This window comes from Emys orbicularis, chromosome 11, assembly GCF_028017835.1.
Source record: "Emys orbicularis isolate rEmyOrb1 chromosome 11, rEmyOrb1.hap1, whole genome shotgun sequence".
NCBI classification, from domain to species: domain Eukaryota; kingdom Metazoa; phylum Chordata; order Testudines; family Emydidae; genus Emys; species Emys orbicularis.
The window spans coordinates 18,160,510-18,173,783 of record NC_088693.1 but is presented as its reverse complement, the minus strand read 5'-3'; the positions used below and the strand labels follow the sequence as shown (position 1 = coordinate 18,173,783).

The 13,274-nt window shown below is 43.6% G+C and overlaps 1 protein-coding gene across 3 annotated transcripts in view; it reads right to left on the bottom strand.

The window, feature by feature from the left end:
• CCNT2 (cyclin T2) overlaps nucleotides 1-7,058 on the bottom strand; it is a 44,355-nt gene extending 37,297 nt beyond the window's left edge. Inside the window, exons 1-3 of one of the 3 annotated variants that reach the window (XM_065413370.1) lie at nucleotides 6,775-7,058; nucleotides 5,280-5,361; nucleotides 2,086-2,112 (exon numbers count right to left, since the gene is read on the bottom strand). In XM_065413370.1, the coding sequence (XP_065269442.1) occupies nucleotides 2,086-2,112; nucleotides 5,280-5,361; nucleotides 6,775-7,058 (393 nt within the window). The remainder of the gene's footprint in view (nucleotides 1-2,085; nucleotides 2,113-5,279; nucleotides 5,362-6,774) is intronic. The other 2 variants (XM_065413371.1, XM_065413372.1) reach the window with 2 other exon arrangements.
• Between the last annotated feature and the right edge of the window lie 6,216 nt (nucleotides 7,059-13,274).

The following is a 13,274-nucleotide window of genomic DNA, read 5'->3' as shown; positions in this document are numbered from 1 at the left end:
AAAATACAAATTACTTAACGGAGTTATTTTAATTCAGAAAAATGCAAAACACAATGAAGTTCCAGGGCATTCCTGCTGGAACATTTGATCGTGATCAAATAATAGGCAGTCTATTGACTGGCTTGTCAAACCTACTTGGTGGGTTGCAGGTGCATGGAATGGCCTTAGAATTCATCTCCAATATGCACCATAATTTACTCCAGGGACCTTGACCGTTAGACTATCTCGATAAAAAGCTTTCCCAGCTTAAAAAAAGCATAGTAGATAAAGACAAAAACACCTAGAATATTAATATATTGTTTTCAAGCTCAATACAGTGTGGACGTATTGATGTTTAACCATCTTGAAAGTTAAGTGGTTATAGATTATGCTAGATTCTTCAAACTATGATCCACAGAGTTGGATTCTGGCATTTCCTTATTTCCAGCAGCCAAATTCCATTAAAAACTGCTAAAAACATTCAATGCTTTTACAATATTACTTTCCTATGATTGCCTTACATGCCACGGGTATGTTATGAGATTGCCTTGATCATCTCTCCCCATGCACGATCACAGTAATGCAGCCAAAGGTATGAATACTTTGACAACTTCCACAATTGGGTATCGAAATATTTTAACTCTTTGAAGTGCAATAATTAGGAGGAAGAATAACTTAATCTCACCTGTAGTGTTTAGGCACTTTACCAAGATTCTAACATGTGTGACATTAAACAATGACAGGGCATCATATTTTAAGTGCACTGGATGCTTCTTAGCCTGGTTATCTGGTACAGTATTTCAGCACAGTACTTCTACAAAGTGATTTGATTAAAATATATAATTGGAGGTCAATTTGAGAGTTTAAGAGTGCATCCTGAGTGCTTTACCTCCCATTTCCCATGTGCCCCAGGGCCTCTTTCTTATTTCTGCATTTGGAAACAGGCAAAAATGATGTCTACAATTAATACAAAACTGAAGCTAAGTTACAGTTGATGCCTCGTATGAATGTAATGATGAAACAGTTATTTAAACTTATGTGAATAGTTTGCAGAACTTGTGTCTCTGCGGTATCTTCTTTTAACAAGAGTATAAACCTTATGGTGTTAAAATAGTTAACCAGCAAACCAAAAGCTGTTTAAGTCTCTGTCAACATTAACACTGAAAGCATCAGCTGAAATAATGATACATTTCATGTTAAACTTTGTTTCTATATGGTTTGCCTGACTAGCGAAAACTAGCTATTGCTGTTCTAAAGGTAGAGTATGGATCTAGACAAAAAATTATTAAACTTATGGCTGGTCTCCACTTACCAAACAAAAATGTAGAGAGTTTAAAAATTGCTGTTATGCTGTTTCAATGCCAGGATATACAAAACTTAACCTGAAACAACTGCTGAAACCGTTGCAAGATAGCCATTTTGACTTCCTTCAAGATTTTAAAAATTTACTACAAAGTTGCTATCATTTTGAAAACTTCAGAAACAGAACTGAGCCAATAAAAATGTATCAGTGAATAGTTTCTTTCAGCAGATCTTATAACATCTAGCAATGGCCATCATGGAGTAGAGATGTTTTAGCTATAAATATGTATGTATTTGCATGATCTACTGACATGCATAATCAAATGGTACTTAAGGGATAAATACATAATAAGTTTAGTGTAGAATAGTTAAAAGAAATTCAGCTTACCAATAAAAAGGAAATGAAGGCTTAAGCCTTACAATCTGAATTGATCCTTGCAGCCACAACTCAACCTATTGTGACTTTTGGCAGCTAATTTTTATCCCCAGCCTTCCTATTTCTTGTTTTCGTGAGTAAGCATTACCTTTAATGTAAGTCGAAGAACCATTAAACATGTACTTTGCATATTCGATAAAAAATGCCAGATAGCCTTTAGTTTTAAGATCATTAGTACCTTGTACAATTTTAATTTCTAACAGTTAGTTTCTTTTTGCAGTAGATGAATGTAGTAAAGTTTTCAGCTGGCCAAGCACTCTGAAGATTTGGATAACATTTACTAAATATTCATAACAGTCTTTGGCCTTTGGCCTGTCTACAAAGAACTTGCCAGATAGCTTGGGAGTACGAATTTAAAAGTGACTCACATTCACTTTGAGACCACTCCCTTCACCCTAAAAGAATAGGAAAAGAAAAAATGAGGCAGTGCATTTGATGCCTATGCATCAATTCAAATATAAAAGCCACCGTCTAACATAATATTCACAGCAAATACAGAAAGTTATTTGGAGACACTAGTATAAGTGCTCTGAAAGATATGTGCTAGCTTTTTAACTTTTAGTTCAATTAATAATACGTTACAAGTTATCCTTCCATAAATGTAGCTTTTCTGAAACTGAAGATTGCATAGCACTCAGCCACAAGATATTTAATGCAGCTCTGCTTACAAGTTACAGATGTGCTAGCAATTCTAAGGGCAGGTCTTCACTACCCGCCGGATCAGCGGGTAGAGATCTATCTATCGGAGATCAATTTATCACGTGTCATCTAGACACAGATAAATCGATCCCCGAACGCGCTCCCCGTCCACTACGGAACTCCAGCTGGCGAGAGGCAGAAGCGGAGTCGACAGGGGAGCGGCAGCGGTCAACTCGCCGCCGTCCTCACGGCCAGGTAAGTCAACCTAAGATACGCCGACTTCAGCTACGCTAGTCACGTAGCTGAAGTTGCATATCTTAGGTTGACCGCCCCCCCCCGTGTAAACCAGGGATAAGAACTAAGTGACTATATATACTAGTGTCCAGTTGAAGGTAGACTATAGCAGCTAAATACTCTCGTCACTACCAAAAGCTGGCCTAGATTGCTAGATGTGTCTTGGTTTACCACCCAATGGATTTCTTTTTTAGGCTACGCCAGTCTGGGCTGTGGAAATATCACGTAAACTCAAGTCTCCACTCCAAGCAACTCTGCCTGAAAGACGAGGACCATAAACTGCCCCAAAACAGTCACAAAAGTAACCTTCGGATGCCTCACTTGATTATACTCAATTGGCCATGGGTTATCAACTAGACCAGCGATCCTCAAACTGTGGGTTGTGACCCCAAAAAGGATCGTGACCTCATTTTAACAGGGTCGCCAGGGTCAGCGTTAGACTTGCTGGGCCTGCTGCTGAAGCTGAAGCCTGAGCCCCCTGGTGCTGAAGTTGAAGCCCAAGGGCATCAGTGCTTGGACTTCACCCCCCGGGGTGGCAGGCCTCAGGCTCGGCTCCAGCCCCCTCCCCGTGCCTGGAGTCATGTAGTAATTTTTGTTGTCAGAAGGGGGTCGCGATGCAATGAAGTTTGAGAACTGCTGAACAAGACCATGTATTTATCTATCAAAATGAGAAAAAGTGATGTAGTACAAATCTTCTACTGCACTCGATGAATTAATCCAAAAACACCTTTAAAAGGCTTGTCCATGCAAAATAACCTAATCGTATTTAAACATGATTTTGATATACACTTGAGTCCTAAACCTCTTCTAACACTATTCTTGCCCTGAGAACAAAAAACTATTTTAAAGAAGTACATTTCACACTAGATACATATCACAATAAAATAAATACGTGGTCCTAACACAGTTGCAACACAGATTTTCTCCATTCATAAAACAAGAATAAAGGGTGTCCAGGTCCAGGACATAATCATGTCTCAGAATCATGTTTAAACAACACTGATATTTCTGTCACACAGACAGAGCCTTAACATTTTTTGTAGATGTGGCTTAAAACACTGTAACTATTTGATAACCAGCTTGCTGCAAATTTGACAGACTCCTAGGTGGCAAAAATAGTTCATCATGATTATGAAATTTGTTTCTGGTCCAATAATTTTATATGGCTAATTTCTTGTTCTACCATCAAAACAAACAAAAAAATCTTAACGCACCTGGATCTCAACTAGGTTTCACACCAGTGTTTAAACTATTTTTACAGTGTAGCCAGGGCTCAGAGAGTCCATCCATGCCATTAAATAACATACCTCCTTACACCATTGACTATTCTTTATAGGGGGGAGGAAGAAAGCAAATCCAAAAGATCTATTTTCATATGATGAAAGACATAAGCACTGAACAAATATTTTTTGACCAACACATCTAATATATCTGACAGGAAAAACAGGCTTGAGATTTCACATTATCCAGTTTTAAAAAATATTCCAAACAGAACTGATTACAGAAACATCCAAACACAAACAGAATTTGTATTAAAGATTTAACATCCAGTTCACCAGTAAATTACATACAAGGCAGCTAGAGCAACTTTCCAGACCAGATTTGAGATTTTTCCATCTACTGTAACTGCCCATTGAGTTACTGAAGGTAGAAGAATTATATTAGTTGACCACGGCTTTTACAAAACTAAGTACAGTAGAACTTCAGAGTTATGAACTGACCAGTCAACCACACACCTCACTTGGAACTGGAAGTATGCAATCAGGGAACAGCAGAGACCAAAAAAAAGAAGCAAATACAGTACAGTACTGTGTTAAATGTGAACTACTAAAAAATAAAGGGAAAGTTTAAAAAAGATTTGTCAAGGTAAGGAAACACTTTCTGTGCTTGTTTCATCTAAATTAAGATGGTTAAAAGCAGCATTTTTCTTCTGCATAAGTTTCAAAGCTGTATTAAGTCAAATCTCAGTTGTAAACTTTTGAAAGAACCACCATAATGGTTTTTGTTCAGCGTTGCAAACAACCTCCATTCCATGAGGTGATCATAACTTTGAGGTTCTACTGTATACGTAAATTAGACACAAACCATAGTTGCATCAGTTAGGCACGTCATGCCGTGCAACACAGTAACTGGTGACTCCTAACTAGTAAAGGTAGTATTTGTTCCATATCTAGAGCCCTCCAAATCTGCGGAGATCAGCTTTATATCTGCGGATGAGGATATCCTCAGACCATGTTTGCAGATCAGATGTGGATACTAATTTTGTATCCGCACAGGTCTCTACCCAAATTCCCAGACTTTTAAACTACATTGACAGAGAGTTTAACCAACATATCTACAATAGAAAAATCAAGAAGATTGGTCAGCATGTATTCTTATTGTTTATCACATTATTTCTCTAGCTTAGGATCATAGCAGAAGTTAAATTTTAATTACTACCTGTTAAAATAGTCTCCACTTGAAATAAGAGTACTACAAATAATATTTCTAAAATAGTATTCTGAAGCTAGAATACTTTAAAATACAGTGAAACTGTACATGCTGACAGCATCACATGTGAAAGCTATGTCAGCTGTTGCTTCAAAATTATGTGCAAGTATAGTTTAAGAGTATAAAAGTCAGTACTTACATTTCTATTAAATTTTGTGAAGGAATGATGCATATAAAACCTGTGCATGTAAACAATTGCAGTATTTATTGTAAGCTGAGATCTGAAAGACGGGATTAAGGAAATTTTACACATCTAGACAAACAATGTATAATCAGTAAAGTTGAAATTATCTACTACAAATACTTTTTGTTATGTTATTCTATTAAATAAAGCTGTAACTGAATTAATAAAGCAGTAATAAACTGAGTACACATAACTGGTGTGAAGATACTTTTACTATTTCTTTCAAACACAATAGGGAGATTGTAAAACCAGATTTACCATGTCTCATTCATTGGAAGGAGACTCCCTAATTCAGGATTTATCTTTAGACAGATTTTAACATTGCATCCTCTTGCTAGGAACAATTTTACTGTATCAAACATTTTAAAATAACTCTCTCAAGTACCCTTTATATAAGTTTATGAAGGTTAAGAGTCTTTTTTCTAACTACTATAACCCACTGAATCCTAGCTTTTAAAATTGAATTGAACAAAAACTTGTTATAGTAATTGGATGTTAATTCCAAGAGAAATGGAATAGATTATTTCCTGTGAACAATAACTATTGTTTATACTTAAAGTACTTCTAACAAAACCTAGTAATCAATGAAAAAACTGCCAAGTCTACAATCACGCTATATGACAATTTGAATGAGGGGAATTGTAAAGGTATAATTGAAAAACAATGGAAAAAGTTTATAAAAACTGCTTTAGGATTAATCCCAAAAAGAGAGGCAGTCTGCTTTTAAGTGAGACAACTGGGAGGCCTTCTTTGTGACGAGTATGGTAGAATATAAACTAAGATTAAGCTACAAACACAGGGTCTTAAAATGCAGCTCTTCCTCCTAACACTATATTCAACTTCAATAAAAAAAAAGTCATTCTCCCTTTTATTTCAAAGGATGGGAGAGAAGAAGTTTGGCTTTAAGGGACTAAGAATATTACAGTAGCTGCAAAAGCCAAAGGAGATGAAAACAGCTTTGGATTTCAGTCACATCAGTGGGGTGAAAGAATCTCGACCCAATCTAGAGAAGCACGTGCTTCAATCCCCCGCCCCCCATACCCGGCGGCAGCAGCAGCAGCACAGAGTTGGGGAATGTTACACCAGCTCAGACCCGCTCCCCGAAGAGGGCTGGATCAACCGGGAGTTTGAGATAATGTAATAATCACCCCCAAACCCCAGAGACACGGAGCCGGGAACAGAAACACCAGCCAACAACTCCCGCCCGGCAGCGCTCCCCGCTGCCTCCCCTCCACCACCCCCTAGGCCCCAGCTCCCTTCCCGGCGCCAGGCCCCGGCTCGCTTCCTCTCCACGCCCGCGGCACTCTCCGGCTCTCGGCCGGTACCTCTTGCTACACCCGACCTGGGCCGGCCCCCGCTCCCCTCCCTACGCGCTGAACTGCCGGATGAGGCTGCCGCCGCTACCGCCCAGGCCTGGCCCTCCCCCGGCCCGGTCTCCCCGTTCGGATACACGTTGAGGCGCTGGCCCATGTCCTGGATGAGGTTGGCCGCCTGCTGCCGATACGAGAGCTCCTTGTCGGCCTCCACCCCGCAGCGCCGGGTCGGCGTGCTCTCCAGCTGCTCCCGGCTGAAGAACCAGCGCGATGCCGACAAAGAGGCGCCGCCACCCCGCACCGCCGAGCCCGCGCCACCAGACCCACTCGCAGCCGCCGCCATGACACTTCCTCCCCCTCCTCCGGCCCCGCCCGCCGGCGGCCCAGCCGCCGCGGCGCCTGGCCCCTCTTCTCCCTCCATATTAGTTCTCGCGAGAACTCAGGGCCACGGGCCCGGCGAGGATTCCACCTAGCCGCCTAAAACCATAGAGTCTGGCGAGAGCGGAGCTAGAGCGCCGCAAGGGAAACCGGGTCACGTGGTCTATGAGGTTTCCATCGGCGGACAATCCTATCGAGGCACCCTGCGGTACAGTGGCCCGCCCCGGATGTGGGGCGCAGGGAGAGGCGCCGCTACAGGCTAGGTAATGAGAAACCCCACCTCCCGCGTCTCCAACTCCGGCCCCTTCCCCCGCAGCCTGAGGAAAGCTCCGCCTCGATCGGATCCGGGCGGAAATGAGGTACCATCGCGCTTCTCCTCCATTGTGCGGCCGCTCGTGCGTCACCGCTCACCATCCCACCGCCTTGCGGCGGGGTGCGGCTTTGTGTGATCCAGGGGACGGAGCCGGTGTGCCGCGGGCCTCGCTTCGTCCGGGGCAGGCCTCCCCCATCTCAACACCGGGGCTCGGCCTGCAGCCGCCCCTCCCCCGCTGCCCTTCAGAGCCCCAGCCGTCCGCCCGCCTCTTTCCCGGGCTTGGTCTGGAGCTGCTCCCTTCCCCGGAGCCCCCTCTGTGGGCAGGGCCGGATTAACTCTCCTCTGGGCCTGGGGCGATTAGATTTTGTGGGGCCCCTGTATACAAGTCTTTTTCCTAATTTAAAACAAAATCATCACAATTATGCCATTGAGACTATTAACGCTATACTAAACTTGCCTTTTAATTAACATAAGGCCCTTCTGTGGTTACGTTTCAGTCTTAAAACATGTCGAATATAGTTACGTTAATTCAAAATAGCCTACTTCTTACCTTAGAACAGCTGTTAAATTAGTTTCTTTCTGGGCGGGAGTTGGGTGCAGCAGGAGGCGCCAGGCGGGGGTTGGGGTACAGGAAAGGGGAGGGGTGTGGGGTCTGGGAGGGAGTTTGGGTGCAGGAGTGGATTCTGACCTGGGGCAGGGGATTGGGGTGCAGGGGGGGGTGAGATGCAGGCTCCATCTGGGAGGCACTTTCCACAGGTGGCTGGTGGCGCAGCAGGACTCTGGCTGCCTGCTATAATCCCTCGCGGTTCCTGGAAGTGGCCGGCTGCTGGCATGTCTCTATGCGCCCTGGGGGGAGGGTGACAGCATGTCTCCATGCGCTGCCCGCACCTGCAAGCGCTGCCCCCGGCCAATGGGAGCTACAGGGATGGTGCCAGGGATGGGGGCAGCGTGTGGAGTCGCCTTTCCTCCCTGCCGCCAGGGGCTGCAGAGATGTGCCAGCAGCCAGCCGCTACCGGGAGCACCATGGGGCCATGGCATGCAGGCAGCCTGCCTGAGCCCTGCTGTGCCATTGGACTTTTAGCAGCCCGGAGATTGCGATCGACTGGGAGAGGCTCCAGGATTGACTAGTTGATCGTGACCGATGGGTTGGTGACCACTGAATTGTATATAATTATGGACTTATTTTTGTGGGCCCCTTCCCTTAGCCCGAGGCCCTGGGCTGCAGCCCCTAAAGCCCCTGCATTAATGTGGCCCTGGCTGTGGGCACCAGGCTCATCCTAGACCAAGGGTTGCCAACTTTCTAATAGCAGAAAACCGAACACATTTGCCCTGCCCCTTTCCCGAGCCCCCACACACACTCCATCCCTCCTTCCTTTGTTGCTCACTCTCCCCCTCCCTTGCTCACTCTCTTATTTTCACTGCGCTGGGGCAGGGGGTTGAGGTGTGAGCTCCAGCTGAGGGTGCAGGGGCTGGGGTGGGGCTGGGGATGAGGGGTTCGGAGTGCGGGAGGGGATGTGGACTCTGGGAAGGAGTTTGGGTTCAGGGTGCAGCCTCCGGGCAGTGCTTACCTCAGGGGGCTCCTGGGAAGCAGCTGACATGTCCGGCTCCTCGGTGGAGGGGCAGGCAAGGGGCTCTGCGCTCTCTCCCCATCCGCAGACGCTGCCCCCGCAGCTCCCATTGGCTGCGGTTCCTGACCAATGGGAGCTGCGGTGCAGGCAGTCAGGGCAGGGGCAGCGCGCAGATCCCCCGTGGCCGCCCCTGCACCTTGGAGCTGGACATGCCGCTGCTTCAGGGAAAAAGAGTTTTTAAACAAAGCTTTAAAGATTTTGTTTAAGCAACATGGGGTAGACCATTTTGTTACCAATAATGAAGTCAAGGCTGGGGTCGTGGAGAGGTTTAACAGAACTTTAAAATCAAAGATGTGGAGGTATTTTACTGCCCGTAGCACCTTTCGATACATCAACGTGCTGCGGGCCATCATAGACGGTTACAACAGAAGTTATCACAGAACTATCAGAGGACGCCCGATCAACGTGACACACACTAACATGCTGAGCATGTGGAAAACCGTCTATGGGGATAGTTTTAAAATAAAGGCACCATCAGTGATTTTTAAGAACGGGGATCACGTAAGGGTATCTAAAACGAAGGGTACTTTTGAAAAGGGATATCAGCAAACCTTTACTGATGAAATATTTACCGTATCTGGGGTTTTATTACGAGGACAGTGGCCTGTGTACGCATTAAAAGATTATGGAGAAGAGGAGGTCGCAGGAAGTCTTTTTACCCTGAAGAATTACAAAAAGTAAACCCTAACCAGGACCGCGTTTACAGGGTAGAAAAGATTCTAGTGAAGAAAAGACAGGAAAGAATGAGTATTTTTTGATGAAATGGAGAGGATGGCCTTAAAAATTTAACAGTTGGGTTAAAGCGTCTCAAGTTCAAGACCTCTAATAAAGGGAAAAAATGACTGAAGTGAGTTACGTTAACTTGCCCAGCAACGCCTCTGCAGGGGCTTTTCCTCAAAATAGTCTGGCCAACAGGAGGGTTTTATAAAGAGATGGTGGGGGCCCACGAAAGCACCATTTTGGATGGCACAGGTAACGAGGGGTCTATGTGCAAGCCCAGACTAATGGCCGGCAGCAGGAAGCTGGATTTTTTGGGGCCTACACAGTGATTTGTTTTTTCAAGAAAAACTGCTGCTGAATGGTGTGGACTTGAAAATTAAACTGACGCATAGCAAAGATGGTTTTTGCCTTGTGAGAGGGAATGCCAACCAGAATTATAAAGTGCATATTACTTCAGTGTCCCTGTTTGTAAAATGGGTGAAAGTGACACCGGGGATTTGCTTGGAGCATGTGGAAGCTCTAATGATCGCCAGTGCTAAGTACCCGGTAGACAGGGTGGGCATAAAGATGTTTAGCATTCTGGCCGGCAGTTGTCAGTAACCAGGAAAACCTTTTTTTGGGACAGTTACCCAAGCAGCTCATAATCAGGTTTATCGATAACGATGCCTTCAACGGCAACTATGCTAAAAACCCTTTTAACTTTAAACATTATAACTTTAATTTTGTGGCCTTGTATCTGGATGGTGAACGGGCCAGCGAAACCCCTACGACCTGATTTTGAGAATGGAAACTGCATGAGGGAGTACATACAGCTCGTGCAGGCGATTGGGAAATATGTAAAAGACGGATCACTCTTGAATGACCATCGTGAATTTGCCCAGGGTTACACGCTGTACGCCTTCAATCTGACCCTGGACTAGGAGTGCGCTAATCGTTATTCTCTGATTAAAACTGGAAACCTGAGAGCGGAGATTCGGTTTGCAATGGTGCTGCTCTCTACGGTTAACATGATAGTGTATGGGGTTTTTGATAATATGCTTGAAGTGAACCCTTTTTTAGAAGAAAAATCCTTTTTGACTATATATGATTATGAACACCGTGCAGCTAAGGCGTATTTTATCAAAGGATGCTTCTTTTTTAGATGTTTTTCCTAGTGACTTGCTCCCAAAGGGGCCTGTGTCCGGAAGACCTTTGGGGCTTATTGTTAACACGCACCCCCATGACTTACCTGGGGAACACTGGCTGGCCCTCTATTTACCAAAGCAGGGGCCGGGCGAGTTCTTTGACTCCTATGGATTTCCCCCAGACAGTAGCTTTTTTCCTAAATCTATTATGACTTTTTAAAATCGTAACTCTAATAATGTTATCATGCGGTTATCATTGTGTGTGTGTGTGTGTGTGTGTGTATATATATATATATATATATATATATATATATATATATATATTTAAAGCAACATAATAGGGTTTTATCTTTTGATCGCATTTTAAAATTGTGTACCAATGATTTACCAGAAAATGACCGGATGGTGGTGCAGTTTGTAAAAGGGAAAAAGTCAGGCGTGTCCAGACTCGTTCCAAACATGTTTCAGCATGTTCACATGTGTTTGTCTTGTGGTGAGTTTAAAGAGGCGCATCAATAAAGCATACATTGATTTTTGTTCAAGTCTTTTATTTTACACTGTTAACCAAATGAGCTTTTGTTTTTTAGCAAGTACATTTTTAAAAAGGGGTGATGCTACTTATGGCCTTCGCAGGCTCTAGACCTATTTTTAGTCATTCTAAAAACTCTTTATTGGTAACATGTCCTACAGTGGACATAGGCACATTCAGCTCTGCCAAGTCTTTAATAAAAAAATTCCACCCTTTAGGAGTCCTCTTGTTAGTGAAAGAATAAAAGCCGGTTACCCCTTGACTAAATCGAGCATGTGAGACCCCGCAACCACTTCCCCCGGGTAAACAAAACTTCCATTATCGGCCCAAGAAGAAACATCTTTATGCTATCTTGAGTTTATTTAACAATATTTCAGCTTTTTTCTTATAGCGAGGATTTACCCCCTCCAATACCTCCCAAATAACAAAGTCTGATGAATTCCTCTCGACTTTGGGAGGTCGAATTTCCTCTTGCTCTTGCTTGGGGAGAAAGAGACTTATTTTAGTATTTTCCACTTCACCCTGCTTAACCAATACCAGGTATCTTTGCAGGACCCTCTCATAAAGTTTAGTCTTTTTCGTAGTCGGACAAATTGTATCTTTGATTAATGTCTTTCATCTCTGAATCCAATTGGGGAGTGGTTGTAGTTCTGATATTTTCTTCACCGCTAGAGGCGCATTTTATTTGTTCTAACTGATGGCTAGAAAACAAGGTACAATTTTTTGGCATGGTCCATTATCAGTTAATTAAAAGGGCTGACAGTAGAGGGAGTGCAAAGCTCAACAAAGGACCGATAAAGCCCCCGGCCTGTTTTACAATTAGTTTTTTCCTTTTGAGGGATACCCTTTTATCGCTCAGCTTTTTAATAAGCCCCCGTTTTCTTTTTAGTACGCTTATTTGTCGGGGTTTTAGAGGAACGTTTCGTTTTCATGTATTGAGCGCTATTTCTGAGATGGTCGCTACCAAGTTGTAAGAAGCCAAGCATAGAATAGCCTTCCTTTGCTGCGGTTTGGCTTTGATGAGGAATCTTAAAAGAGCCAGGTTTCTCTGCACGCACCTAGACATGATTGTCAGGCGGGACACTTTTTTAAAAAGGGGGTTTGATAAAAATAACTATTTTTATGGGTTTTTTTTTTTTAAGGCGTATACACAGGGTCAGTCTGGGGGGAAAAGGCCTGTTCTTAACCTGAAGGATTCAGGCATTGAAGCATTTAAATCCACCAGCAGGTACCCATAGGGATTTTTGGTAGCGTCCTCAAAAGCCTCCAGAAAGAATTGTGTTTTACCAGGGTACATTTGCTGGGCCAAAGTGGTTATTTGCAGTTTTTTTTTTTTTTTTTAAAGAACCATATACTTAGTATTTAAATTAATCGTTCGGGTTTTTCCCCCTGAGAAAACCGTTTTGCACAATGTACATAATACTTAGGTTCCTGTGGTGAACGTATTTGGTAAAGTCTTTCTCAATTTCACCGCTTTCAGAAGCAGACTCCATTAGATCGTCTATAATAACCATATTATAAGCATATCAAAGCACAAGCACGCAACATCCCCCCGGCCAAACATAAGAAAACATTTTAAAAACTCTTTCAAAATAGCCAACGGCATGAGACCTATACATGAACAGAGACGGAGACGGAGGGTGGGACATAAATCTTAAATGGGGTGTAGAAACCTGTCAAAATACATGGTGATGAATACTATCGAGGTTATACTACTGCTGTGAAATCAACTGGAAAGTGTCTCCTCTGCCTCTGTTGGTCTACACTGAAGATGACAACCTACTATTTCTATCAGTTCCTCTCTTAATGCTATTACCTAAATGGGAACGGAGGTACAAAGTGCTCCAGGTCACACAAGAAGTCTATGTAGTGCAGTCCCAGTGCAGGGCATGGTACCCACATTGTCTGAATCCCAGGCTAGTTCCCTAACCACTAGACCATCCCC